Here is a 27,271-nt window from a genome sequence, read left to right as displayed (position 1 = left end):
CATTTGCAACAGTCATTTTCCTTACAGTTTTGTACACGACAGAAAGGGCCAAATATGTAAATAGGGAAAAATATGACAGTATATTGACCATAGAGTACGGGTGAACCGGTTTACTTTGCCCCTTAAGTTCACCGACTGACTCTGAACTTTAATAATTAGCCAAATGAAGTGTTTTTGTACAGCACTAAGAAAGTCAAAGTGCTTTACAGAAAGATATGTTAAAGAACATAACAAAGACAAATAAATGTTAATTCCTGGTTTAAAGGCAGAGTTGTAGGAGCGTGTTTTCTTTAGGAAGGGCTGATTTTCCTGCTCTTATTTCCTATTTATTGATATTACCCGCAGTGTGCAAACTGTCCACCAGGGCGTGCTGCACCCTCAGCACCCTGGGTTCCCACGATCTTGTTTAACCTCTTAACCCCACCTTAAACACTTTTCTCATGTTCAGCATTGCTCAAAGTAAAGCTTCTTGACCTGAGAACTTACAGCCTATAGGCCAGTGTAACGCCTCATTTGAAAGCTAAGACCTACAAACTCATCTAAGATAAGTTAAAGTATTTTTTCGTAAGGTTTTTGCCACATTTTTGTCATGTTTACATTGCTAAGTGTGATGAAGGAATAAAAATGTGACAAAAACGTGACAAATAACAAAAAAGATTAAAACATAAAAACTAAAACGAGGAAAGAGCTTAGGCCTTAGCTCTATATTTGGGTAATGCCGAACTGGAGAAAATATGCTTAAGTGGGTGTAAAGAGTTTAAAGGCCCTGTACAATGAAAAAGTAAATTAAGCAGGTTTTCACACAGGCTTTGGTTAGTTGGGGCGGTGGTTTTAAGTCACTGTGGAACCAACCGCAGCACTTTGGGCCGAACTAAAAACAGGAGTCTCTCTGGGGCAGGGCGGTTGTGGTGTGATTGAAGGTGGCCGACCTCAGGCCGAACTAGTTTCGCTTTCATTCATCTTTTTTTTTAATTTTTGCACAGAAAGGACTTTGGGTGCATTCCTGGTAATTGGTAAACTACCCACCTCCCATTTGGAAAGGGGTGAGGGGAGAGAGGTGAATAGTTCGTGTCCAGGGTGAGAAGGGTCAGCTGCCATTTGTGACCGTAAATGGATTCATTCTTCATCAACTTACCATGGGATGCGTACTGTGGGACCCCCGTGTGGATTTTTGCTTAGGGCCCCAGAAGGGCCCCAGGGGTGCCCAAAGTGTGGTCTGGAGGCCAAATGTGTCCGTCAGACCCATTTTTGGTGACCCTCAGGTTGGCACACATTGCATTGCGAGAGGTGAAACTTTTTCCAACAAGTCTCAGAATTCTAGACAATTATACTTTGAAAACGAACGTCATAGGCTCTATGCACGCAGGTGACGGGTGACTTCTGTGTGCCATCGCCAGATGCCACGGTCCAAAACACACTCAGTTGAAGTTTTTACCACATTGACCTGATGTGTGGCCCTCCACAAACTCTTCAATATGCGGCCCTCAACTAAAAAAAAGTTTGGGCACCCCTGCTTTCAAGTGAAGATAAAGTGAAGACTCCTGGCCAATTCCCGTTATGTCCCAGTTTTTAATTTGGAGAACCTGGTCAGCCCTCAGTGAAATGATCAAGTGAACTGGAAACACAAGAGACAAACATCCAAAAAACATCCTGGTAGGCTACATCCAAAAAAGTAGGCTACCTACATCTTACTCAGTAGCTACATAAACACTGTTCTGCATTTATGAGTGACTTAAAGGGGCTAGATGCAAGTCTGCCATTTTATACTCATACTCACTACTGCCACAGGTCATACATGTAGCTGCACCTTCTATATGAAGCTCGTGCATGACGGAACTTCGGACCCGAATTAACACCTTTTTGAGTGACCGCAGGATTTTAGAAGCAGTTGTGGTGAACAGGTCTGAGCTCATTCTGCACATTAGGACATGGCTGGAACATGTGGGGGAGGAAAATACATAATTTTATCATTTTTAAACTCTGCATAGTCCCCCCAACCATGGTTGTACCAAATGTTCATGCTCAACACTCCCCCTCTCCTCCCCTCCTTGTATCTCCGGCAACAGGTAGGTCCCAGGCCTATGAAGCAATCAGAAGAGCAAAGAGAGACCACCAAAGGATGGAAACAACTTGAAACAAACCACGTCTAACAAACGGACAACAAGTGTGCTGCAGACACACTGAACCAGCCCAAACCAAAAGCCCAACAACACTAATCATCCCACAGATTAGCAAAACAACACTGACACTTAACCAAAAGAGTGACTCACAATACTGCACGTGCACACCGGGTGCCCCACCGCCAAACAGCACTCGCACCATGCAGCTGAGCTCCACATACAGCTGATAGTGGTCACGCCGCCTGGACTGGTGCGCAGGGCTGACGCCTGTTCATACAGAACACAGAACGACGAGACAAAAACAACGCTCTGACTGAAAAAACTGCGCCACGCACGCCCACACCAGCTCCTCTTGGCTCCTATACCACCCTGACCAAAACGCGTGCTTGCCACGTACCAAACAGCTTCAAACAGAGGTGTATGATTCTCGCTTCACAAAAGGGGAGGTCCTTTTATGCGCAGCCACCAGGCCCAGGCGCATGCGTGGTCACCTCATAATAAAAGAACGTTAGTACCGGCAAACCAGACGGCAACCCCAAGCAAGGGGCCGTCACAGTGTTATGAAGCACGTCCTATGGTAGAGGGTGGGCACCACCTCGTGACATCAGCTGGGCCCTAGAGAAGGCAAGACACAACAGGCTATACTCAAACATTCATGACACAAAACACATCTCCAGGTTTGGTTTTTATACGGAAAAAAAATACGTCGACTTCACATGTTCTGCATATTATTGCCCCGCGTCCACGGTCCGCACACGCCGGCTCTGTCCAGGTGTACGTTTTGGCGCGCTCCCATTGGCCCGCCGGCCCCCGCCCCTCGCCTGACCCTCTTCCTGCCGGAGGAGATAATTACTTGTCAGGCCTAAATGGAGAGATTAATGAACTCATTATCAGCGGCGCGCTCGGCTCCTCGCGGCAGCACTTAACGCCTATGACACATCACGCCTATTGTTTTACTAGCTAGTTAGCCGGCAACAATAACATTCACACAGCAAATTGCCTCATATACGCTAGCAAGAGCAACAAAAAAAGGAAGAGAGGGAAGCCGCGTCCTTATCCGCCGCGGCCGCTTTGGCAAACAAGGCAAACAAAAGCCGGCGAATTCCTGATTATTCATCTTAATTACCTTTGTTAGAGCGCGCGGTGTGTGAAGAGAGGGAGAGAGGAGACAGGAGGCATTAATCCACATTAGCGGCGCGCGAAGCAGTCGAGTGTGCGAAGCTAGCGGGCCTGATATACCAACACTCTCCACTTAATTAGAACACTTCCAAACGGCCCTTTAGCTGGGCTGAAGCAGGCCTGGGTGACAATATGTTTACAGTGCAGGATGTGCGCGGCAAATCGGCCAGTGGCAGGCGATATATCGTCCAAAACAGGGGTTTCCAAACTACGGCCCACGGGCCAACTGCGGCCCGCAGCCCACTTTCAATTCGGGCGTTCTGCTCTCCCAAAATTTCATCTGATCTGAGCGACTGAATTTTGCGGTGCATTATGGGTAACAATAGTCTTCGCAAGTTCTGGTTCTGCCGGAGCATTTTCGCTCGGTCTGCTTGCTTCATTTTCTGCTAAGAGAGGAATGCAATTCTGTAGCTGATATTTTATGATGCAGACTTCGACTGTTCCAACTCCCTACATTTGGGGTTCGTACCTCCCGCCTCCCCTCCTGCCTTCAGCGGACACTTTTAGCCACGCACTGCCCCGCTGTACGGTCTCCCGCCCGGCTCGGAGCCTGGAAGGCCGGGCGGGATAGCTAAGCGTTGCCCCCGGTGTCTGTGAGCTGTCCCTGGGAGACTATAGTAAAAAGCAGCCATTTCATAAGCACTGACAGCCTCTGATTATCTCTCTGCCCTAAACAACTTTATCGAGTCCGTAGCCGAGCTGCTAACCGCTCGCCCGGAGCTAACTAGCGCCTTAGCAGCGCATAGATCCGGTGAAAACATGTATGCAATAATAACGTCAATAAAGCCGGTAAATATAAAGCAGCCTTTGAGATGATCACACACTGAGCCGGGCTTGATGCATTTGTGGTTTATTGTGGACTTTTCATCAACAATGAGCTGTAGGCGATTGTAACAAGCTAACGGGGCTAACCTGGAATAACCATTATCCACTGGCACAAATAATAGTCCTTTATTCGGACATATGGGCTGGATATGTGCTTAAATACTATGGAGATCGTATCCAGGAAGGGACGTTGCGCGTCTTCAAATGTTCCGAGTGCTAAAGCCCAAAAAATGATACATTTTAGAAAAAATGTAAAGGGTAGCGCATCAGTAGTTCATATATCCAGACAAAAGTACTCACATATTTCTTTATTTGGTTACAACATTGAGTAAACGCTAACGCGTTTCGGCATAAGCCTTCCTCAGAGCTCTCTCACCTGTGGCTTGTGGACTGCAGGTTTAAGGGAAGTGAGGATTATGTTACTATACGGGGACTCACACTTCCTCCAGGGGGCTGGGTTTGTGTGACTTTACTCAAAATCCATGTTTTATGGTTTAAACTATTATGTAACAGAAACAAATAAATAAAAGATCCGCACAACTTCGTCGCTCCAAAGCTTATTTTAATGCTCACCAGACAGTGACGTTTCGGGCCTTAGCCCTTCTTCAGACAATAAATAATTATTTAGAACTGTGGATGTGCGTGCCTTCACCCACTACCTTAAACTATTATGTATCCATTAATTATTGTTTATTTAAGCTTTTTGACAGTTATGAATATTTGGAAATTCCCAAACTATATCACTGAGCTATAAAGTTTCCATTGAAAGTTTGAAATCGTATTTTGAAACAACAGTGACTACAAGCTTTCACTTTGAACAAACAGCATGCTAGCCAGTTGATGGTGAGGTAAAGAAAACACTATAATAGCCTATTGTTGAATTTTCCAAAATGTTTATGGGAAAATATGAATGGCCATTTTACTTGAGCCTGTGAATGTGTCGTTAAAAAGCAAATGACTAAATGATATGTGGATTCACTTTCCATCTTTCTGCATTTGGATCCCCTGAAGTAAATGATTCCACTCCTCAAAAACCTTGACTTGTTGCAAATGCAAATAAATAGCCCGCCAACCAAAGAGTGACTGGCGTTAATGCGATGACTGAGCAGGTTCTGTTTACCGTGAGTCAGTATTGGTCCCAGGAGAGGAGCACTTAACCCCAATAATGGAACACCAGGATGGGACAGCAGGGAGAGGGAGGGGGCGGGAGGGGGATTTCAATTAAAGATCGCAGATTCGGACGGGACGCGATCCATCATCGGCTGTGTTCACTCTGTCTGTCCCTCTGTCGCGCTGGAGGAGCAGCTCAACTATCGGAACTGTTCGATGGAGCAACAGCACTGATGTGTCATTAACAACTACTTTTTTAAATATGTTTTGAGCCACTCGCGCATGCTTGAGTAATCTTTGAATCTACCCTGGCGACCAGTTTTGCCAGGGATCATTTCTCAACATCATATTGACGGACAGGGTCGTAAAAAACCCGCCATGAGCCATTTTTTTCCGTCATTAAAGGGACTATACGGAGTTTAAAAATGTTAATATTATGTATTTTTCTTACCCCTACATGTTCCAGTAATGTTCTAATGTGTAGAATGAGCTCAGACCTGTTCACCACAACTGGGGGTGGTATTATGCAAAATCGACTTTTTCAAGCTTTACATCATGTTCTTATGTCATTCCCTCATTAAAAACATGCCTGAAGTGTTGCCTTGGCACATTCATGTATTTTTGAGTAATCTGTGAAAACTCTGATGGCGGCCATTTTAGGGATAGGTTTGCCTGAGTCCTCCTAGGAACGCCCCCACCTCCTGGAGACGCCTCCGAGCTTTCGTCACCAGCCGAGTAACCAACCACTGCTCCTCAGCAGAACCCCCTCCCCACTGATGCCACAGACAGCGTGTGGAGGGGGCGTGTCTGAAAGGGTCAGAGGTTGTTAAAGTGACAGAGGCCTATTTCAAGACATTTGCTACAGCCATTTTGAAAGAGCAATTTTATACAAGGCAGTTATTCTAATTTACTGCATTTACAGACCAACAGAAGGTTTCGTCATCATTGTAGTGTGATATAGACTGGTGCTATGTGATTCAAAAAAGCATAATACCCCCTCTTTAATATAGAAGATGCAGTTACACGTCTGACCTGAGGTGGCAGTAGTGAGTAAAAAATGCCCCCTTTAAGTAATCTCTCATTATATGCATTTTTAGGTGTTTAAAAAGATTTATGCCTATTATTTATGTTCAATGTGTTAAACTTGTGTAAAAGTCTGAAAGAAGGACGACTTATTCAGAGCCTCATCTGCTTTTCATTGTTAAGGCTTATATTACACTATCGGAATTGCAAAGTGGAGCTTATTATTTGCATTCTCTCAATTTTAGCATAAAAGTTTATGAAACACAGAGCAACATGTGCGTCATTGAAGTCTGCACTACACGCTCCGTGTAAGGGGCTTACATTTGTGGTGCACCACCAGAGCCACCTTATCCAACGGGCTAGCAGGGGCTGAAGCCCGGGGGCCAACCATAGTCAAGGGCCTATATCAGAATCAAGGAAGGAAAAGGAAAAAAAAGTGTGATTCGTTGATTTTCATGTCAATCACTTCACTTTGCAGCATAGTCCCTTAAAACATGAATACAACAGAAAACCAGTGTGGTTTAAAATATTACACTTTTCTCAGAGTTGTCACATGAGGAAACTGTATTTGGAGCCGCACTTATAAGTTGTTTTTGAAACCTGTAAAGTCAGACGTGACCTCCCTCTCTCCTGGTGCAGCTGAATTATTTGCCTTTTTCAGCAAGCTGCATTTGTGATTTCTGCTCTGTGTTGTTTTTCTGGATACTTTTGTACGTCTTTACCGTGTTTTTGTGGAGGTTTGGAGGATTTGTTTACTTTGAGAGTCCAAAATGGTCCTGAAGAAAGCAGCTTTTTGAAGGTAAACAAACTGCTAGCTTCTCAGCTAAACCCATTTGAGATCTACAAGTATCTTCTTCTGAGACACTGAAGAGGCACCGAGAGCCCCCACACTTGTAGCACAGAGGAGGCGTCACAAGAGGAGCTACAGGAAACAAAAAAAGGGATAAACCAGGAGATGGTGAAAAACTGCGGATCGAGCTGTGCAGGAGGAGGAGAAAGGAGGAGGTGGAGCTGACCAGTGCAGAACACCACGCTCTGAGACGGGGGCAAGCCCAGGAGGCGGTGCATCATTTCAGATGATCAGAGGAGACAGAGGGCAGCTACAGTTTCTCCGTCCTCCAAGGTCACACGGGTCAGGTTGACGAACAGTGGCAGCGCAGCTCAGCCGCAGCAGCTCAGGACTGACACCTAAACACTATTTCGTTGAACGCTTGTACAATGACAATAAAACACTTACTTACTTAATAAAAAAATAAAAAAAAAACAGTGTGAGAGGCCTGGATGTTTGCCTACCGTTCAACTGTTTTTTTTGTTTTGTTTTGACAGCAGTTCAGCTCATAGGGAGCAAGGGGAGGGAAAAGGTTTGTGACCACTGAGTTCACCGCCTAAGATAATACTATATTAAACACTAGTACCAATGATATTTATGTTAAAGTGGGACATTAGTGAAATAGGTGGAACAGGGACAAATCTAACTCCTAGTGTCTCTTCCATACACGTTATTATTTTAAATTTAAATGTAAAATATCCATGCCGAGGTGGAGGTGTTTTTGCCGCAATTTTGCATGATATGTCCACCTTAAGACAACCCAAGGTTCAAGCCACAAATCTCCAAGTCTGGCAGAGCAGATTCCAGCCCGCTGTGACCTACGAAGGATACATCATACAGATTGAATGAAGAGGTGATGGGGTGGAATTCTGGACGGAGGAAAGGAGAGCGGGGTCTTAAATCTGGTCCTCACTGGAGTGTGTAGCAGTCGCTAATAGACCTCTGTGTTCCACTCTGCTCTCTCATTTTTCACATTAACCTTTGGCCTCCGCTTCTCCTTCCATCCCTCCAGCCTCGCTTCCATATCATGATCCATCTAACCGCGCTACCACACGGACACAGAGAGAAATGTGTGAAATATGTGACTGAGTCGGCGCTTCTACGGGAACGGTTCGAAACAGATCTCATTTCTGAAAAGAGACGTGTTGGGTTTTTCAGTTTTTTCATTAGCAAGAGAAAATCCAAGAAACAAGTGAAAGGTTTTAGTGTGAAACATGACTTGGTAAAGGCAACTGCAGTCCCTTTTTCTTATTTATGGCACAAAGTTTTATTTACATGACACACACTTACACAATTAGAATGAATCTTGCTGAATGCTTTAGTCCAGGCCTGTGGTGTGGCCATGGGGATCCGCCCATTAGTCCGACGAGTCTCATTAATTCCGAAAATGTATATGTAAAACTGAAATTGTCCTTCCCAAAATTAGGTTTAGGCAAGAATCCACTGACCTTAAAGGAATAGGCCACTGTTTTTCCATTCTGAGATATGTTCTTACCTGAGCTTAGACGAGTTGATACGTACCTGTACCTGTCTGGACTTTGTGCCCGTGGAAGAGCTTGGTCGCTTCCAACTTCATCCCCGTTTGGAGCTATAGGAATATACTGGGAGAGGCCAAATGCTAACAACTGTGGCTGAGCACACACAGTTCTTCCATACTGTGGACTGTTGACTACATCAACAGCTACGCAATTATATTATATATATAATATAGTCTCACTGAGGACGCTCCTAAAAACAACATGGTTTCACAGTGTTCATAGATACAGATGGCATCGCGTCATACAAGAGGGCATGACTCACCGAGGGGGACGTATGTTTTGGGAAACACCATTTTTCCCTCTTTTTGGACATTTTCTGGTGGATTATATACTTATTTATCACATACAAATAAAGTCAAGTCCAAATCAGACCCATATTGATGTTTTTTCACAGCAGATTGTTCAGTAGAAGCGGAAAAAATGCTGTCGTAGCTAGCGTTAGCATGTAGCAGGCCTTCAAAAGAAAAAAAGTAGAACAGTGTAATTGAATAATAATAGTTATTTCAATCATAATACATACCTCTGAGCAAATTGGGTTGAAGGCAGCATGAGTTTTCGGATGACTTCTTATCAAATCAATATAAAAATGAGCGAGAACGGTTCTTTTTTAGTATGAGCAGATCACTACTCTGGGTATCTCTGCTCAGACTGTTGCCCCATGCGACCCATCTCGGTTATATCGGAAGAAAATTGACGGATGCCCCGCTATATTATGATAGTTCCTCATTTGGAGGGGGGAGGAAATGGTTTTCTGGGAGGAATGTCCATACAAGACTCCCGTCCCAAACCTGACCCACCACCATCACCACCACCAAGTAAAATCCAATATAGGTCTAAATGTTTTCAAAGTAGTGAAGTAGATTTTGGGCTTTGTTAAAAAAAAAGCTACCCTGAACACAGACATTTCCACATGTTTTTACTGCATTGTTACCTCTTGTAGCTAGCTAGCTTTAATTGATCTTACATCCAAGCTAGTCTATACAGCCTGTGCATTAGCCATAAAAAAATATCACAAACTAAATCAGGCCAAACTGACCACAACGTATCTTTTTATGCACATTTTCACTCTAACCTACCGTGATGTGCAACATTTTGGCTTCTTGTCAACCGTTCCACCTTAACATTTAGCTAACAATGGAGCTAGCTTGTCTATGCTAACCCCTCGGTCTCTAATTTCATCCACAGGTTTGCGCTGAATTCCCATTTCCTTGAGTGAAACATTGGTACTGACATTTAAGCTAACAATAAACTGACAAAACAAGCCAGCGTTCTCTCGACCAAAGCCACAGACGCTACAGCTCGGACGCGGCGGCGGCGGTGGCGGCAGACAGCAGCAGTTATCATGGCTGCACAACGCTGATTACTAATTGTGTCCCCACGGCGCCACCAGGGACCGCTATTCTAATGCTAATCACCGCGCGCCGTGGCCAAATCTATCGGTACACAGCACATCTGAGAGGTAAACAGAGGAAAGCAGATGTATTCAGAGGGACAGTGCAGAGAAGAGAGGGTTGGGTTATAGCACCACCTGTTGGGAGGAAAGGGTATGGTAAGTAGAAATGAACTCTAATTGATTTTTTACTAGTCATTAAATAAAACTCTTTTTTGATCTTCCGTCACTAGCTATATTGAATATGCAGTGGTTTGTGGAAATTTGTTTCTACGATAAAGCATTTTTATTGATTGTGAGCTTGCAGGTTAAGCTTTTGTTTGCAAAAAGTGACCCTGAAAGTTGTGAAACAGACATCCTCACAAATGAGCCAGTAGGATGATTTTGAGACAATATTTTTTACCTTTCTGACACTGAATCTGTCTTTTTTATCTGTCTTTTTTATGGAAAACAGGATATATTTGTGAAATTAAGCCAAACACGGTGTCCAAACTTACATCAATAAACCAGATTTTATAATGTTTTGCAACTTAAAGCAGTATTATGTAACTTTTTATGCAACGCACCAGGATCAATTGTAGGTTTTCTGGTGAGAGGGTCCGACAGCTGAAAACCTTCCAAACAATTGACCCTGTAGCGTCCTAGAGTCCACTGTGACGTAAAGTAAAGGTATCAGGCTGACCACTCGGACCGCCGCTGGGTCACAAATGTCATCTTTTTTTCCACATAAAAAGTTGCATAATGTAAAATTACATTTTAACAGAAGGGAGTCCTGAGTTGTTGATTGAGTCATTTTGGGGGTCGCGGCCTGAGTTTTATTCTAGCAAACAGAAAAACAGGTACATGGTGTTTAACTGGATGGTATGGAACAATATTTCAAAAGCAGGCCTGCTCGAATATTACTGAATTACAAATAAGAAGTGTTTAGAAATCATGCATATGTACCTAGTACTCGGTTTGGGCCCTTTTACTTGAATTACTTCCTTAATGCGGTTGCCTGGCATGGATGCTCTCAGCCTGTGGCTCTGCTGAGGTGTTATGGAAGACTAGGATGCTTCAACCAGAGGAATACGACATTTGAAGCCCATGTCCAGGATCCGTCTGTGTGTGGAGGCTCTTGACGCTCTGACTCCAGCCTCAGTCCACTCCTTGTGAAGGTCCCCCACACTTTTGAATGGCCTTTTCCTGACAGTCCTCTCCAGACTGTGGTCATCCCTGTGACTTGTGCATCTTTTTCTTTCACATGATTCGCTTCCACTTAACTTTCTGCTTTGATGCAGCACTTTGAGAACATCCAACTTATTTTGCGATGACCTTTTGAGGCTTTTGTCAATGATGGTTTTCTGCACAACTGTCAGGTCAGCAGTCTTTCCCATGATGGTGAACCCTACTGAACCACTGAGACCATTTAAAGTCTAAGGGACCCTTTGCAGATGTTTTGGATCAATTAGCTGATGAAAGGGTGACATTTTGAGCTACACTATAGTCCCTTTTCACAATATTTTGAATTTGTGTATTTTACAAGCTGTGAGCCAAAATTATCATGCAAAATGAGATATATCCAGCCTTTATTTGTTATAATTTTGATTATAGCTCAGCTTGTAGAAACCCCAAATAAAACATAATTTTCATATATGAAAATGAACTGCAAATCATCAAAATTATAACAAACAAAGGCTTGACATACTTTATTTATTTATTTAGCTGTTTTGACATGTCTTTGTGGACTGAAGAGCATTGTTTGGTTATGGTTTTTTTTAACCCCCATCTTAACCGAGCGCATTGTCTTCAGTTATGATCCACGTATCCCGACATTACACAAATCTAAAAGCTTCTTAAAAGTGAAAGTCAAAATAGCGGTGAAAACGAGACCATGAAAACGTGACAACAAAGTGACGAAACACAATGCGGAAACATTTTAGATCAGTTTTGTAGGTCTTAGCATTCTGATGAGGCCTTACACTGCTCTCCAGTCCAAGCTTTTAGATTTGGGTAAAGCCGAGCTGGAGAAAATGCGCTCGGTTGAGTCGGTGGTTAATACTGTATGTTAACAAAACTACACTGAGCTGCAAAGTGCAAAATGTTTTGGGGAATAACACTTGCTCCAGATCTCAACAACTACAAGCCAAGTGACAGGGAACGGAGTCTGCGGAGTCTCATTCCGTGCCGGGTCCAACTGACCAAAGGGCCGCTTCCTGCCAGGCTGACAGGAAGCTGAACTCTCCCCCTTCCCTCCTTCTGCTGCCCCCCTAAAGTACAGATACAGTATATTTTTGACATTGCTCTGTTGTCTTTAAGCATTAACGCAATTTCGATGCCTTAAATGTGGTAGAATTGACATCAAATCTAACTGAACCGCAATGAACACGGGACGAAAGGCGAGCAGGGATCACACCGGCAACCTTGCAATCAGACGACCTTCACACCCTCCTCCACAATGCTCAACGACAACACCAGGCACGCCGCGAAACCGAGGCGCGGCGCGAGCCTTTAGTATTCTCCTCTTTCGTGCTCAGCTGCTCTCTGGATGTGTTCTAATGGTTTGGACCGCGGCCTGGACCGCGGCGCGCTCCGATTGGTCCGTTGCCTCTCCTCCCCGGCACAAACCTGTCACTGTTAATCAGCCGCCGGGTCATCTCTCGCCGGCGGCAGGCGCGGGCGCTTGCGGCAGTCTGCGATCGCGGCCAAACACATGATAAATCATTTGTACATAATTAGTGCTCAGCAAGGTTACAACTGACACCTATTTTCATCTTAATTAGGAGGCAAATTTGTTCCATTAATTTAATTTGGTGTGCTTGAGCGGCGCCGCAGCCAACGGAGTTAATCTTACAGCTGTCAGGAGGAGCCGGGGAAGTGTGGGCCGGAGCCAGCGCGGGGGAGAGAGTCCTCTGCAGAACCAGGACGCCAGACGGAAACAGAAAGAGACAATTCAACAAAGAGATGATGCAACTGCTGCAGTTTGTATTTGCCTATTGTCAAACATTGTGATACCAAAATGTCAGAAGTCTCTATTGTAGAAGGTGGCGGCATCAAACCTAAGCTCCTGTGGCTATAATTCACAGTTTTGTCACCGCACAATAGAAAATATATGTTTGTGTGTGAGATTTGTCAACACTGATTGCATTGAAGTGGACAGATCTTGATTATGGGCTTAAAGCAGGGGCAGGCAACGTCAGGCCCGGGGGCCAAATCCGGCCCTCTGTGCTACAGACACAGATTTTTCAACTGTGTCTGTTAAAATGAATGTTATTGGGTTGTTTTGATCATAATTTCAGTCTTAAAGGGAAACCTACTGCTTGTTCAACAAAAACCTGCGTGGAAAATTCAACATTTTATACGATGTAGGACAAATTACTGTTTTATTTGGGTCCTTGGCTCATCATCTGAGGGTAATGATGGGTCCCAAAGCCCTGACACCTGAGAACCACTGATATAAAACATTGGCATTTGCAGAAAATAGTTCTTTACTTTAGGCTACAATGTTGAGGTTCGGCCCTTGGGTGTTTTGGCAATGATGAAAATCGGCCTCCACGACACAAACTTGCCTATCCCTGGCTTAAAGGAACAGGCCACCATTTTTTCATACTGAGATATGTTCTTATCTGAGCTTAGACGAGTTGATGCGTACCTGTTTGATCTTTGTGCGTGCTCGTGGAAGAGCTTAGTAGCTCCTCACCCTTGGTGCTATAGAAATATGATGGGAGAGGCGTGACTGAGGGCACGAACAAAGACCAGACAGGTACGCATCAACTCGTCTAAGCTCAGGCAAGAACATATGTCAGTCTGTAAAAACGGTAGCTTCATTAATAACAACGTCTTACAGTTGTATTGCACTTTACAAGCCTGTGTCACAAGTTCCTCAAAGTACTACATAGTAGCCATTATTCATTCACTCCACACTCAGTGGTGGTAAGTGTTGAAGCCACAGCCGCCCTGGGGCAGACTGTCCATTTACCACATGCCTATATAATGTGTTGTTCATATCCTGAGCTCTTGTTATGTCAGTGCCCTCTTCTGGACACGTGTGGAACTCTTTCCTTTTTTTTTAATGTAAGGCCCCCTAGTGGCTAGAATGAGCATTATGGTTATTCTTTAAAAAAAATCATAACGTGTCACCGAATGAGGCCCATTTGTAGGAGGTGCTTAAATGTTTGCTCTTACGTGTAGTGACTGATTTTATGTGGACTTCTCCAGTCCCATGTTAACACATAGGAGAAAAGGGGCGGGCACAATTCATGGCGGCGCCCACGCGAGCCTCCGGAATAAGGTGAATAGCAACCATTACAAAACCAGGAATAACATTTTCATTGATTAGACAGTCGTTGTTTGTGATTGGTTCATTGCCTCTAAGACTTCTCAGTCAGGATCAGGTCATTTCTTTGGAATGTGTTTTTTAGTCGTGTTGTTTAGCCATATTACTTTCCTTTTTTTAAATGTAATGCCCCCTAGTGGCTAGAATGAGCATTATGGTTATTCTTTTAAAAAATCATAACTCCGCACAGGAATGGGCTAGAGACTTACTTTTTTTTTACATACTCTGGAATTCATGCTCTACAGGGCAGGGGCTGGATTAAATCATCCGGCCCGCGAGCCGTATGTTTGACACCCCTGTTCTAGATCAAACAGCACGGTTAGTAACTCAGTGGCGCCGCAGTGAACAGACTTTGAGAGCGGATTCAATGTTGGATGATGGGCTTTAAATATGTGGACAGATCAGGACGCTTCAACAGTAGAAGAAGAAACCAGGAAGTAGAAAAAAATGCATGGTTAAAATTGGCACTCTAGCAACAACAGGGATTACTACAAGTGTTTTGCCTTTAATGAAGCTTCTGTGCAAATTCAACTTGGAAGACCTTCCAGCTGCATTCATTCATCTCATCGCCGGCAGCTCTCTCCAATCATCCAATCACAGACCCTGCTCAAGCCACACCTTCACGACAGCCAATCAGCGCAGCTGCTCATCTCCGCTTCAGCTGCTGATCGCTCAGGATCCCTTTTTTAAGCTCCCTGGTCAATCACTCAGTCGTTTCCCAGCCGTGCTACGACCCTCCTCCACCCCTTTCTCCGCCCGGCCTCTCTTCGGCTCTGATGGTCGTCCACTGGCCATCCCAGGTCTCCTCGTCTTCCACCACCAGGGTCGAGGCTCGAGGGAAGATTCTAGCTATCATTCATCAGTGCGTGCATTTCATATCGTTCATAGAATCTTCCGCCGGGGCCTGAACCCCAATAATGATTCATGTTCGTTAATAAAACACTCATGCCACCATTCTGTCTCTGTGAGTGTTTTCAGATTGAAATGCTAACACATGTGATAAGCTACCGGACTATCATATTCAGTTCCCAAACATTCAAGGCAGCACAGGTTTGTAATCGATTGTAAAATGTCAACAATATTTCCTTAACTTGCGCCACTAAACTAAAATAAAATGGAACTTGATCAGAAAAATTATGACGAAACGTTTTGTTTTTTTCCGACTGGGTACCATAAAAAAAAACAATTCTATGCCAGTAATTCAACGATACTTGGCTTTCGATACCGATACCTGAACAATGCTTTTTTTCGATACCTAAAATAGTTCTTATCTAGAAAACAACAATAACGTGCGAAAGAGCTGCAAATTTACAATAACGGGTTCATGTCCAATGTCCAAGAAATGTGTGGAAAAACTAGGAATAATTTGGGTAAAAAAATGGGGAGAAAGAGACATTTATTCGAGCTGAAACAACGAAGTCACTTCCTTTAATGCATCGAAACTTGGCTCTAAAGATTAAAGAGTACCAGTTTAACAGTGCCCAGCCCTATAGTCAAAATATATGTCAATCTCTGTCACGTTGAAGATTTGCGGGACATCTTCTTGCGATATGGACATTGCGTCGCCTGATAATGCGATCATTTAACAGTATATTGCACAAACCCAAAAGAAACTATTCAGTACTACTTCCCCACATCAATTTCAAAGTCATAAACTGCTCTCGTTATCCCACCGGACCGCAACTTTCTAAAAATGACTCCCTCTTCCTGGTCTCGTCTCTATCTCTTCCACTACTACTCTTTTTTTTTTTACTGTTTTAGCTGAAAGAAGAAAGCCATATTGGAGTTGGGTTAAACCTTCACACTTGGGTGAGAGTGCATGGCGCTGGCACCTTGACGTCTCTGTATTTCACGTGATAGACACTCGATTAACTTAGCCGGGCCTCGCGCTAATGGTCTATGCATCAGGTAAAAAGCCTGTCAGACCCCTCCTCGCTCCGAGATTTCCATTACGAGTCCGCCGAGTTACTAAATCAGTCATCTGCCGGCCCTTTCTCTCTATCGAATCCGCGCCACGGGGCAATTACGGAGCCGTGGCTGAGGCCTTGGGACGCCCCGGTGGTGGGGAGGACGGAGGGATGTAAAAAGGGGGAGAAGGGAAGAGGGGAGGGAGACGGACACAGGGGGTAGTGGAGGAGTGTAAATCAAGCCCCGCGGTGATGGAGCGCCGCGTGTCGCCGAATGAGGCCCATTTGTAGGAGGTGCTTAAATGTTTGCTCTGCGGTGAAGAAATGGCGGTGACTAGCTAATATGTAACCGCGGGCTTATGTAGAGCAGGCAGCGAGGGGACAGGGGTATTTTGTAACAACAATTGAGAATGCCATTACAGTTTCTCGTCCTGGCATTTCTCCATCATTGGCACAGTAAAAGAGGTAGTTTCGTGGCCACCGGATGACGTGTGTCAGGCCCTCCGAAATGCAGAAACCCAAACTTAGATTTAGCATGTAGCTCCGAGGACACTTTTACACGGTAATTCTTATCTAATGTAACAAAGGTAGCACAACTCTACCGCGCTCGTTGACGTGGCAAACGTGGCGGCCATCTTGTGACTGACCGGCGAGGTTACTCCTATAGCAACCATTGCAAAACCAGGAATAACATTTTCATTGATTTGACAGTCGTTGTTTGTGATTGGTTTATTAGCCTACTTGTAAGACTTCTCAGTCAGGATCAGGTCTTTTCTTTGGAATGAGTTGTTTTTTAGCCGTGTTGTTTAGCCGCATTAGCGTTGTTTTCTCCATTCATTCCCAGGGTTCAATGGTTAGCATTGTATCACTGTCCCACATTTAAAAAATATTGGTCATGTTTTACAGAAGTACTGTTTTAAAGCAATGCTAAGTAACTTATTTACCTTAATAAATCCATTTCGTAGTCCCTCTGGGGGTAAACAGGTGTTAATGGGATAACTGGAGGGTCTTTCATCTCCCCCTGGTGCCTCTGGCCAGAAAACCACAATTGCAACTAGCAACAAGCTATGTATGTAGGCTATTCAGATGCCCGAATACACGCTAACGGAATCACAAAGAAGAAGCTAACAGGCTAACGAGCAAAGCTAACTGTGGGCTAGCGCCACTTTAAACAGTACTTGCAGCCAAGTTTGAGTGATAAAATGATCTCCATTGTGTAATTGGATGTACAATATCCCTCTGTCCCTTCACATTTTCTGTCAGTGTAGTATTTACTCTCACGGACAATTAATGAGGAAAAAACCATAACATGCTACGACACCTACAGTGGCGCTTATGGCCTCTAGGGGCATGACTTACTTAGTACTGCTTTAAAGTAGGAAACAACTGTTATATTTAATACACATTGAACTGAATTAGTGTTTGACTGAGGAAAATCCATGTACAAATGTAGCTAAAGTCTCCAATGCAACTAAAATATTTATATTAAATAAATATACATACTGTAAATACACTGTATATATTTTTTCAATGATATTTTCTATATGTGATGGCTAAATACTGATGACTTTAGGAAGGATGTATTGAACAGGCTACAGAATTCTGGAAAAGTTAGCTAACTTCCTAACTGTACGTGATTAAAAACTCTTGGTTATGTCAAGCATAGAAATGCCTTAAGCTGAGCCTGTTGCTTTCAACGTTCCATCCACATACAAATGAAAAGGGAAGCCAGGCGCAATACTGAAAGATGGCGAGTTACACTACCGCTCAAAAATATGTTTTATTTCATTCTAGAAGTGACTGCATTGTATAAGTTGTGTGACTGCAACCTGGAGACAGATTGGCTACGTTGGATTACTCAAACTGTAGCAGGTATTGGACATAAAGGAGCGAATGATTGATAGTAATAAAAAAAACAAATGCTATTGATATGCGCCATGTTTGCTTTGAATAGATTCACCTAAATGCCAACAAGCAAAACACAAGTGCTACAACACTACCATCTACTGGTTGTTTAAAGAACTGCAGAAATATTGTACAGCATGTAGAGTAATAATATCCTTCAGAATACCACCAGCCCTTGATTGAAGCTAAAGCAGAAAACACATCACTAAAATGCAGTTACGACAGAAGTGAAATAGTCTCGAAGTTGAATGAAAAAAGTCTGAAATTGCAGATGACTCCAGAGTGTGAGTGACTGACATTCACAGTTTTGGCCATGTGTTTCAGGCTAGACTTTCAGTTTAAATTGAAGATGTCGTGGCAAAACGTGTCCACAAAATTTTATTTACACATTTCTTTTATTCTCGCTTGTAAAAATTGATGTTTTCAGCAATATAAGATACTTAATTCCCCAATGCCTACGCTTTTATACCAGAAAATGGCCATTAGCTACAAGAATGATCTGCTGTGTCATCGTTAAGTCACAATCCTGGATAAAGTAGATCCTAGACAAAGTAAAATCAAACAAATAAATCGCTCAATCTAAAAATGTTTACTGCCCGAATAAACGCAGGTTTTTATTGGAGTGTAGCCTCTGATATTCGCAGTTCAGAATCCTAAAAAGTAAACCTGTATATGAGCAGTTTTCTGGTGTTTCCTCTGGGTTTCTGGCTGACTCCAGAACTAAGCAGAATGTTCGAGTGTGAGGCACGCCCTCGACACTCTGCTCTGACGTCATCACGCTGCACTGTCGCTCGGTGCTCTGATTGGACAGAATCACTCAAGGGGCGGGAAGTTTCCAGAAACAGCCAGACGATCGCGCGGACGGGATAAATCCAGGGAGAGGAGCAGAGGCACATCACAGACAGCTGATCACAGCGAGAGGAGCGGGACTCACACAAACAGCCGATTAAAGGAGAACAAACTACTGAGATCTACGCCAATAACTACTGAGAGAAGACTACAGACCCCAGACAGAGAAATCTACTTCAAATCTCTTCCAGATACGCTCCATCTCTTCACTTTGACTGTAAGTTCATATTTCAATCTCCATGATTCAATTTCCATGATTTCCTGCTATTCTTGTAGCCTATTTGCTGTGGTGCTGCAACACTGCAGTTAGTGGGACAAATAAATATCACATTAATATTATATTATGACTAATTTAAAGCAAAATTGGCTGAATTTCTCTATTTTTACTGCGTTAAAAAACAATATCGGTAAAACAATAAAAAATAAATGGTTTCACAGTAATTAAACTGTTTACAAGTAAACTAAAACTGATGTCCACTGTTTTCAGGGGAATAACACAGAATCAAGATGGCTAAAGGAGCAGCAGTGGGCATTGACCTGGGCACCACATACTCCTGTGTGGGGGTCTTCCAACACGGAAAGGTGGAGATCATCGCCAACGACCAGGGCAACAGGACCACCCCCAGCTATGTGGCCTTCACTGACACTGAGCGCCTCATCGGGGACGCTGCCAAGAACCAGGTGGCCCTGAACCCCAACAACACAGTGTTTGACGCCAAGCGCCTCATCGGGCGCAAGTTTGACGACCCCACAGTGCAGGCCGACATGAAGCACTGGCCCTTCAATGTGGTGAGTGACGGAGGAAAGCCCAAGATCAGAGTGGAGTACAAAGGAGAGGACAAGACCTTCAGCCCAGAGGAGGTCTCCTCCATGGTTCTGGTGAAGATGAAGGAGGTGGCTGAGGCCTATCTGGGCCACAGAGTGTCCAACGCGGTCATCACAGTCCCGGCCTATTTCAACGACTCGCAGAGACAGGCCACTAAAGACGCAGGCGTGATCGCCGGCCTCAACGTCCTGAGAATCATCAATGAGCCCACAGCCGCCGCCATCGCCTACGGCCTGGACAAAGGCCGCTCCGGAGAGCGCAACGTGCTCATCTTTGACCTGGGAGGAGGCACCTTCGACGTGTCCATCCTCAACATCGACGACGGCGTCTTTGAGGTGAAGGCCACAGCCGGAGACACGCATCTGGGAGGGGAGGACTTCGACAACCGCATGGTCAACCACTTTGTGGAGGAGTTTAAGAGGAAACACAAGAAGGACATTAGCCAGAACAAGAGAGCTCTGAGGAGGCTCCGCACAGCCTGTGAGAGGGCCAAGAGGACTCTGTCCTCCAGCTCCCAGGCCAGCATCGAGATCGACTCTCTGTTTGAGGGACAGGACTTCTACACCTCCATCACCAGAGCGCGCTTTGAGGAGCTGTGCTCCGACCTGTTCAGGGGAACACTGGAGCCGGTGGAGAAGGCCCTGAGGGACGCCAAAATGGACAAAGGACAGATCCAGGACGTGGTGCTGGTGGGAGGCTCCACCAGGATCCCAAAAGTCCAGAAACTCCTGCAGGACTTCTTCAACGGCCGTGAGCTCAACAAGAGCATCAACCCCGATGAGGCTGTGGCCTATGGAGCAGCTGTCCAGGCTGCCATTCTCTCTGGAGACACCTCAGAGAAGGTCCAGGACCTGCTGCTGTTGGATGTAGCTCCTCTGTCCCTGGGCATCGAGACGGCCGGAGGAGTCATGACCGCTCTCATCAAACGCAACACCACCATCCCCACCAAGCAGACCCAGACCTTCAGCACCTACTCCGACAACCAGCCAGGAGTCCTCGTCCAGGTGTTTGAAGGAGAGCGCGCCATGACCAAGGACAACAACCTGCTGGGCCGCTTCGAGCTCACGGGCCTCCCCCCCGCCCCCCGAGGGGTACCGCAGATCGAAGTCACCTTTGACGTCGACGCCAACGGCATCCTGAACGTGTCGGCCGTGGACAAGAGCACCGGCAAAGAGAACAAGATCACCATCACCAACGACAAGGGCCGTCTCAGCAAAGAGGAGATCGAGAAGATGGTGCAGGACGCCGACAAGTTCAAAGCTGAGGACGAAGCCCAGAGGAACAAGGTCAGTGCCAAGAACACCCTGGAGGCCTACGTGTTCACCGTGAAGAACAGCGTGCAGGACCAGGCCGTGAGCAGCAAACTGAGCCCAGACGACCGACAGAAGCTGCTGGACAAGTGCGAGGAGACCATGAGCTGGCTGGACAACAACCAGCTGGCCGACGTGGAGGAGTACCAGCACCAACAGAAAGAGCTGGAGAAAGTCTGCAACCCCATCATCAGTAAGCTTTACCAGGGAGCCCCACCCACAGGCGGCTGCAGAGAGGAGGCCCGCGGAGGCTCCCAGGGGCCCACTGTCGAGGAGGTGGACTAAAGAGAGCAGATCATGGGAGATTATAAAGCACTGTAATGGACTCTTTTCTTATGATGGACTTTTGCTCAACTTGCCTTGTCAGTTTTATAAATAAATGCAGTAATTATACATGTTTTTAAACACATGCACTTTAACGTGAGATATCAGCCCGAAATCCTCAGTATCAGCCATGGAGAAACGCAACTCCTGACTTTTACTTGTTTTTTTCTTCTTAAATGAATGTTATTTATTGTAACATTATGCCACATATATATTTTTTATTAAAGTGAAAACAAAAGAGACTTCTCTGTGTGTGTCTTTTTTTAAGAAACACTTCTTCATTTCAGTGAGCTGAAATATAATACTTAATGCTTGACTGGAGGCAATACAAGGTTGAATATTTTACTTCAAAAAGCATACAGTATTTTAGCAAAATGATAACTGTGAAGAGTAGTGCTCTTAAGTAAAATAACTGTTTCTTAAATCCACACAGCCTAACACTTCACCCAATAAATAATATCAATAAACAAAGGGCTTTAGATTAGTTTGAGTGTTTTTATTAGTGAGGAGAGCTTTACAAACACAAGTCTTTGCCGTAAGTGGGCTCGACCCTCTTTAAACTTTGGGAGCGGGACATCACTGTCTCCATGGAGATGTTGCTGCTTTGACGCCTGTTACAGTATCTAAACATGAGAAGGGCTGTAACACTGTCATTGAGCACTTACAACTCACTGAGCTTTTGACCTTTGACTCTCAAACTTTAACACTAAACATCAACATATCATTAAACCCATGCTTTGAGTTCCTTCAGTTCACCAAGTGCATGTGTGGCTGATGAGGATATACCCTGATTAATATGAGCCGTGGACATGGATTTGTGTGAAGGTCTGTCTCCTGCTGAGTTAGATGCAGATCTCAGGTTCAGTTGTGCAAATATGAGTGATTATTTGTGTCGTGGACTTAAGCAGATGCCTGCTCAAAAGATCAGTCATCCGGCACCTCTGAAAGTGTTTGTTCTGCTGCGTAAAGTCATTTTGATTGCAGTATGTTTATGAAGGTCCCATAGGAGTTAGAGGAAAGTGTAGCCCAAGAGAACACATTATTCCCTGCATGAGTTCACAGTCAGAAAGTCTTTTACTAGATTCTTATGCAGCTATATTTGCTCAGATAAAAAAAAAATGTTTTTGCAAAGTGGTTTGACATGATGAGAAAATAAAAAAACGACGTCACATTTCACAGAGAGGTTACACTTAAACATGGTGCGAGTTCTGCCAGTTCATCCTCCCCTGAAAAAGAGATTCTTAATCTCAGTAAGACTATCCTGGTTAAATAAAGGTCAATAAAATAATAATAAAATAGAGTAGCCAAAATATTTACTCAAGTAAGAGTAACGTTGCTTTGAAATAATTTGACTCCAGTAGAGGTCAAACGTAGTAACCCGAACGATCACTCAAGTTAAAGTGAAAAGTATTTGGGGAAAAACTGTTTCTCGAGTTAAGGTCAAGGTATACTTTATTAATCTCCGTAGGGAAATTAATTGTCTGCATTTGACCCATCCTCAATGCTGCTGGGGCGACTTGTAGGAGCCGTCGGGGATCCATCTCCACGATGTGGAGCCAGACTAATGGTCAGAGGATTAACCTATTGTACATGTTTTAGTGGTGGGGAAGCCGGAAGAAAAGCATAAATCATGTGGAAATCATGATGTATCCAAAGAAAATTCCAAGAAAACAAAATAATTCCAAAGAACAAGGTGCATGAGAGAATGTGTCTATGTGATAGATCAAAATGAAGCATTTGCCACAGTTGGATATAAACTGGATCACTCAGACTGCAGCAGGTATTGGACATAAATGTGCTGATGACTGAGAGGAAGAAACAAAACGACAATAAGAGGAAAATGCTGATAATTGCACTTGATATGCTTCATGTTTACTTTGAATAGATTCACCTAAATGCCAACAAGCAAACCACAAGTGCTACAACACTACCATCTACTGGTTGTTTAAAGAACTGCAGAAATATTGTAATTTATGGAAAAGTGCTAAAACTATAGCACCTCATACAACATCATTTACGTTCATCCGAGAACCACCAGGCCAAGATCAAATCAGGACTAAACCGGGTAAACTAAATTATTTCTAAACTCGCTCGTGCCTTGGGATGAACTAGAAAACACTTAAATGCATTTAATGAAGATGTGACGTCATCTCGAAGTCTGAAATTGCAGATGACGCTAGTGTGAAAACGACTGAGCTGCACAATATTGGCCAGTATTACAGAATGTTTGGAATAATTTTCATGATTATAAGGCGCGCTGTGCGTCAGGGCCAATTGGAGTTAAATATAAAAGAAAAGGGCTGGACTTTCACTTTAAATGGAAGATGCTGTGGCAAAACGAGTCAACAAAACTGTATTTACACATTTTTTATTCTCGCTTGTAAAATGGATGTTTTCAGCGATCGGAGCTACTTTATTTCCCCCAATTCATAGCCTTCGCTTTTCTACCAATAACATGTCATTAGCAACAAGAATGATCTGCTGTGTCATTGTAAAGTCACAATTAGGATAAAGTCGAGCTTAGACAAAGTAAAAACAAACTAAGCTTAAACAAATGTTTATTGCCCGAAAGAACGAAGTTTTATTGTCGTACAGCCTACGACATTCACAGTTCAAAATCCTAAAAGTAAACTTGAATATGAGCAGGTTTCTGGCTGACTCCAGAACTAAGCAGAATGTTCGAGTGTGAGGCACGCCCTCGACACTCTGCTCTGACGTCATCACGCTGCACTGTCGCTCGGTGCTCTGATTGGACAGAATCACTCAAGGGGCGGGAAGTTTCCAGAAACAGCCAGACGATCGCGCGGACGGGATAAATCCAGGGAGAGGAGCAGAGGCACATCACAGACAGCTGATCACAGCGAGAGGAGCGGGACTCACACAAACAGCCGATTAAAGGAGAACAAACTACTGAGATCTACGCCACAAACTACTGAGAGAAGGTTACAGACCCCAGACAGAGAAATCTACTTCAAAACTCTTCCAGATACGCTCCATCTCTTCACTTTGACTGTAAGTTCATATTTCAATCTCCATGATTCAATTTCCATGATGCCTCTTATTCTTGTAGCCTATTTGCTGTGGTGCTGCAACACTGCAATTTTTGGGACAAATAAATATCACATTAATATTATATTATGACTAATTCAAAGTAAAGTTGGCTGAATTTCTCTATATTTACTGCGTTTAAAAACAATATTGGTAAAACAATAAGAAATAAATTGTTTCACAGTAACTAAACTGTTCACAAGTAAACTAAAACTGATGTCCACTGTTTTCAGGGGAATAACACAGGATCAAGATGGCTAAAGGAGCAGCAGTGGGCATTGACCTGGGCACCACATACTCCTGCGTGGGGGTCTTCCAACACGGAAAGGTGGAGATCATCGCCAACGACCAGGGCAACAGGACCACCCCCAGCTATGTGGCCTTCACTGACACTGAGCGCCTCATCGGGGACGCTGCCAAGAACCAGGTGGCCCTGAACCCCAACAACACAGTGTTTGACGCCAAGCGCCTCATCGGGCGCAAGTTTGACGACCCCACAGTGCAGGCCGACATGAAGCACTGGCCCTTCAATGTGGTGAGTGACGGAGGAAAGCCCAAGATCAGAGTGGAGTACAAAGGAGAGGACAAGACCTTCAGCCCAGAGGAGGTCTCCTCCATGGTTCTGGTGAAGATGAAGGAGGTGGCTGAGGCCTATCTGGGCCACAAAGTGAACAACGCGGTCATCACAGTCCCGGCCTATTTCAACGACTCGCAGAGACAGGCCACGAAAGACGCAGGCGTGATCGCCGGCCTCAACGTCCTGAGAATCATCAATGAGCCCACAGCCGCCGCCATCGCCTACGGCCTGGACAAAGGCCGCTCCGGAGAGCGCAACGTGCTCATCTTTGACCTGGGAGGAGGCACCTTCGACGTGTCCATCCTCAGCATCGACGACGGCGTCTTTGAGGTGAAGGCCACAGCCGGAGACACGCATCTGGGAGGGGAGGACTTCGACAACCGCATGGTCAACCACTTTGTGGAGGAGTTTAAGAGGAAACACAAGAAGGACATTAGCCAGAACAAGAGAGCTCTGAGGAGGCTCCGCACAGCCTGTGAGAGGGCCAAGAGGACTCTGTCCTCCAGCTCCCAGGCCAGCATCGAGATCGACTCTCTGTTTGAGGGACAGGACTTCTACACCTCCATCACCAGAGCGCGCTTTGAGGAGCTGTGCTCCGACCTGTTCAGGGGAACACTGGAGCCGGTGGAGAAGGCCCTGAGGGACGCCAAAATGGACAAAGGACAGATCCAGGACGTGGTGCTGGTGGGAGGCTCCACCAGGATCCCAAAAGTCCAGAAACTCCTGCAGGACTTCTTCAACGGCCGCGAGCTCAACAAGAGCATCAACCCCGATGAGGCTGTGGCCTATGGAGCAGCTGTCCAGGCTGCCATTCTCTCTGGAGACACCTCAGAGAAGGTCCAGGACCTGCTGCTGTTGGATGTAGCTCCTCTGTCCCTGGGCATCGAGACGGCCGGAGGAGTCATGACCGCTCTCATCAAACGCAACACCACCATCCCCACCAAGCAGACCCAGACCTTCAGCACCTACTCCGACAACCAGCCAGGAGTCCTCGTCCAGGTGTTTGAAGGAGAGCGCGCCATGACCAAGGACAATAACCTGCTGGGCCGCTTCGAGCTCACGGGCCTCCCCCCCGCCCCCCGAGGGGTACCGCAGATCGAAGTCACCTTTGACGTCGACGCCAACGGCATCCTGAACGTGTCGGCCGTGGACAAGAGCACCGGCAAAGAGAACAAGATCACCATCACCAACGACAAGGGCCGTCTCAGCAAAGAGGAGATCGAGAAGATGGTGCAGGACGCCGACAAGTTCAAAGCTGAGGACGAAGCCCAGAGGAACAGGGTCAGTGCCAAGAACACCCTGGAGGCCTACGTGTTCACCGTGAAGAACAGCGTGCAGGACCAGGCCGTGAGCAGCAAACTGAGCCCAGACGACCGACAGAAGCTGCTGGACAAGTGCGAGGAGACCATGAGCTGGCTGGACAACAACCAGCTGGCCGAGGTGGAGGAGTACCAGCACCAACAGAAAGAGCTGGAGAAAGTCTGCAACCCCATCATCAGTAAGCTTTACCAGGGAGCCCCACCCACAGGCGGCTGCAGAGAGGAGGCCCGCGGAGGCTCCCAGGGGCCCACTGTCGAGGAGGTGGACTAAAGAGAGCAGATCATGGAAGATTATAAAAGACTGTAATGGACTCTTTTCTTATGATGGACTTTTGCTCAACTTGCCTTGTCAGTTTTATAAATAAATGCAGTAATTATACATATTTTTAAACACATGCACTTTAACGTGAGATATCAGCCCGAAATCCTCAGTATCAGCCATGGAGAAACGCAACTCCTGACTTTTACTTGTTTTTTTCTTCTTAAATGAATGTTTTTTATTGTAACATTATGCCACATATATTTTTTTTATTAAAGTGAAAACAAAAGAGACTTCTCTCTGTGTGTCTTTTTTTAAGAAACACTTCTTCCACCAAACTCAGCTGAAATATAATACTTAATGCTTGACTGGAGGCAATATAAGGTTGAATATTTTACTTCAAAAAGCATACAGTATTTTAGCAAAATGATAACTGTGAAGAGTAGTGTAGCGGCCAGCGGCCCTATACCACTGTCTGCTAGGCTGGCAAAGTGAAAGGGTGTTTAGTACGCGTGAAAGAGCCCAATACTCCTGTGTTAAGTGAAGAATCCTTTTTTATTTCCATATTTCAACAGCTTAATATCACGGTCAAAAACTGCATGCCTTCACTCTGCAGTA

The 27,271-nt window shown here is 44.9% G+C and overlaps 3 protein-coding genes across 3 annotated transcripts in view; all 3 read left to right on the top strand.

Moving 5' to 3' along the window:
• Positions 1 to 27,271, top strand: part of LOC306967802 (complement C1q-like protein 2) — a 339,758-nt gene that overhangs the window by 263,539 nt on the left and 48,948 nt on the right. The gene's annotated exons all lie outside the window — the stretch shown is intronic.
• Positions 19,469 to 21,650, top strand: LOC306967740 (heat shock 70 kDa protein 1). The gene has a single exon (XM_079562900.1). The coding sequence runs from the start codon at positions 19,498 to 19,500 to the stop codon at positions 21,409 to 21,411; it is 1,914 nt and encodes a 637-aa protein (XP_079419026.1). The 5' UTR covers positions 19,469 to 19,497; the 3' UTR covers positions 21,412 to 21,650.
• LOC306968231 (heat shock 70 kDa protein 1-like) lies at positions 24,752 to 26,893 on the top strand (the record flags this gene model as incomplete). The annotated part of the gene is made up of 1 exon (XM_079563568.1): positions 24,752 to 26,893. The coding sequence occupies one exon, from the start codon at positions 24,752 to 24,754 to the stop codon at positions 26,663 to 26,665; it is 1,914 nt and encodes a 637-aa protein (XP_079419694.1). The 3' UTR covers positions 26,666 to 26,893.

This window comes from Gobius niger (genome assembly GCF_951799975.1).
Source record: "Gobius niger genome assembly, chromosome: 9".
NCBI lineage: Eukaryota > Metazoa > Chordata > Actinopteri > Gobiiformes > Gobiidae > Gobius > Gobius niger.
The sequence above is the reverse complement of the archived record's forward strand: the minus strand, read 5'-3'. Positions and strand labels throughout refer to the sequence as shown.

What these genes read in the sequence shown, in the direction of transcription:
- LOC306967740 (XM_079562900.1), top strand. Translation starts at nt 19,498, where the DNA reads ATGGCTAAAGGAGCAGCAGTGGGCATTGACCTGGGCACCACATACTCC.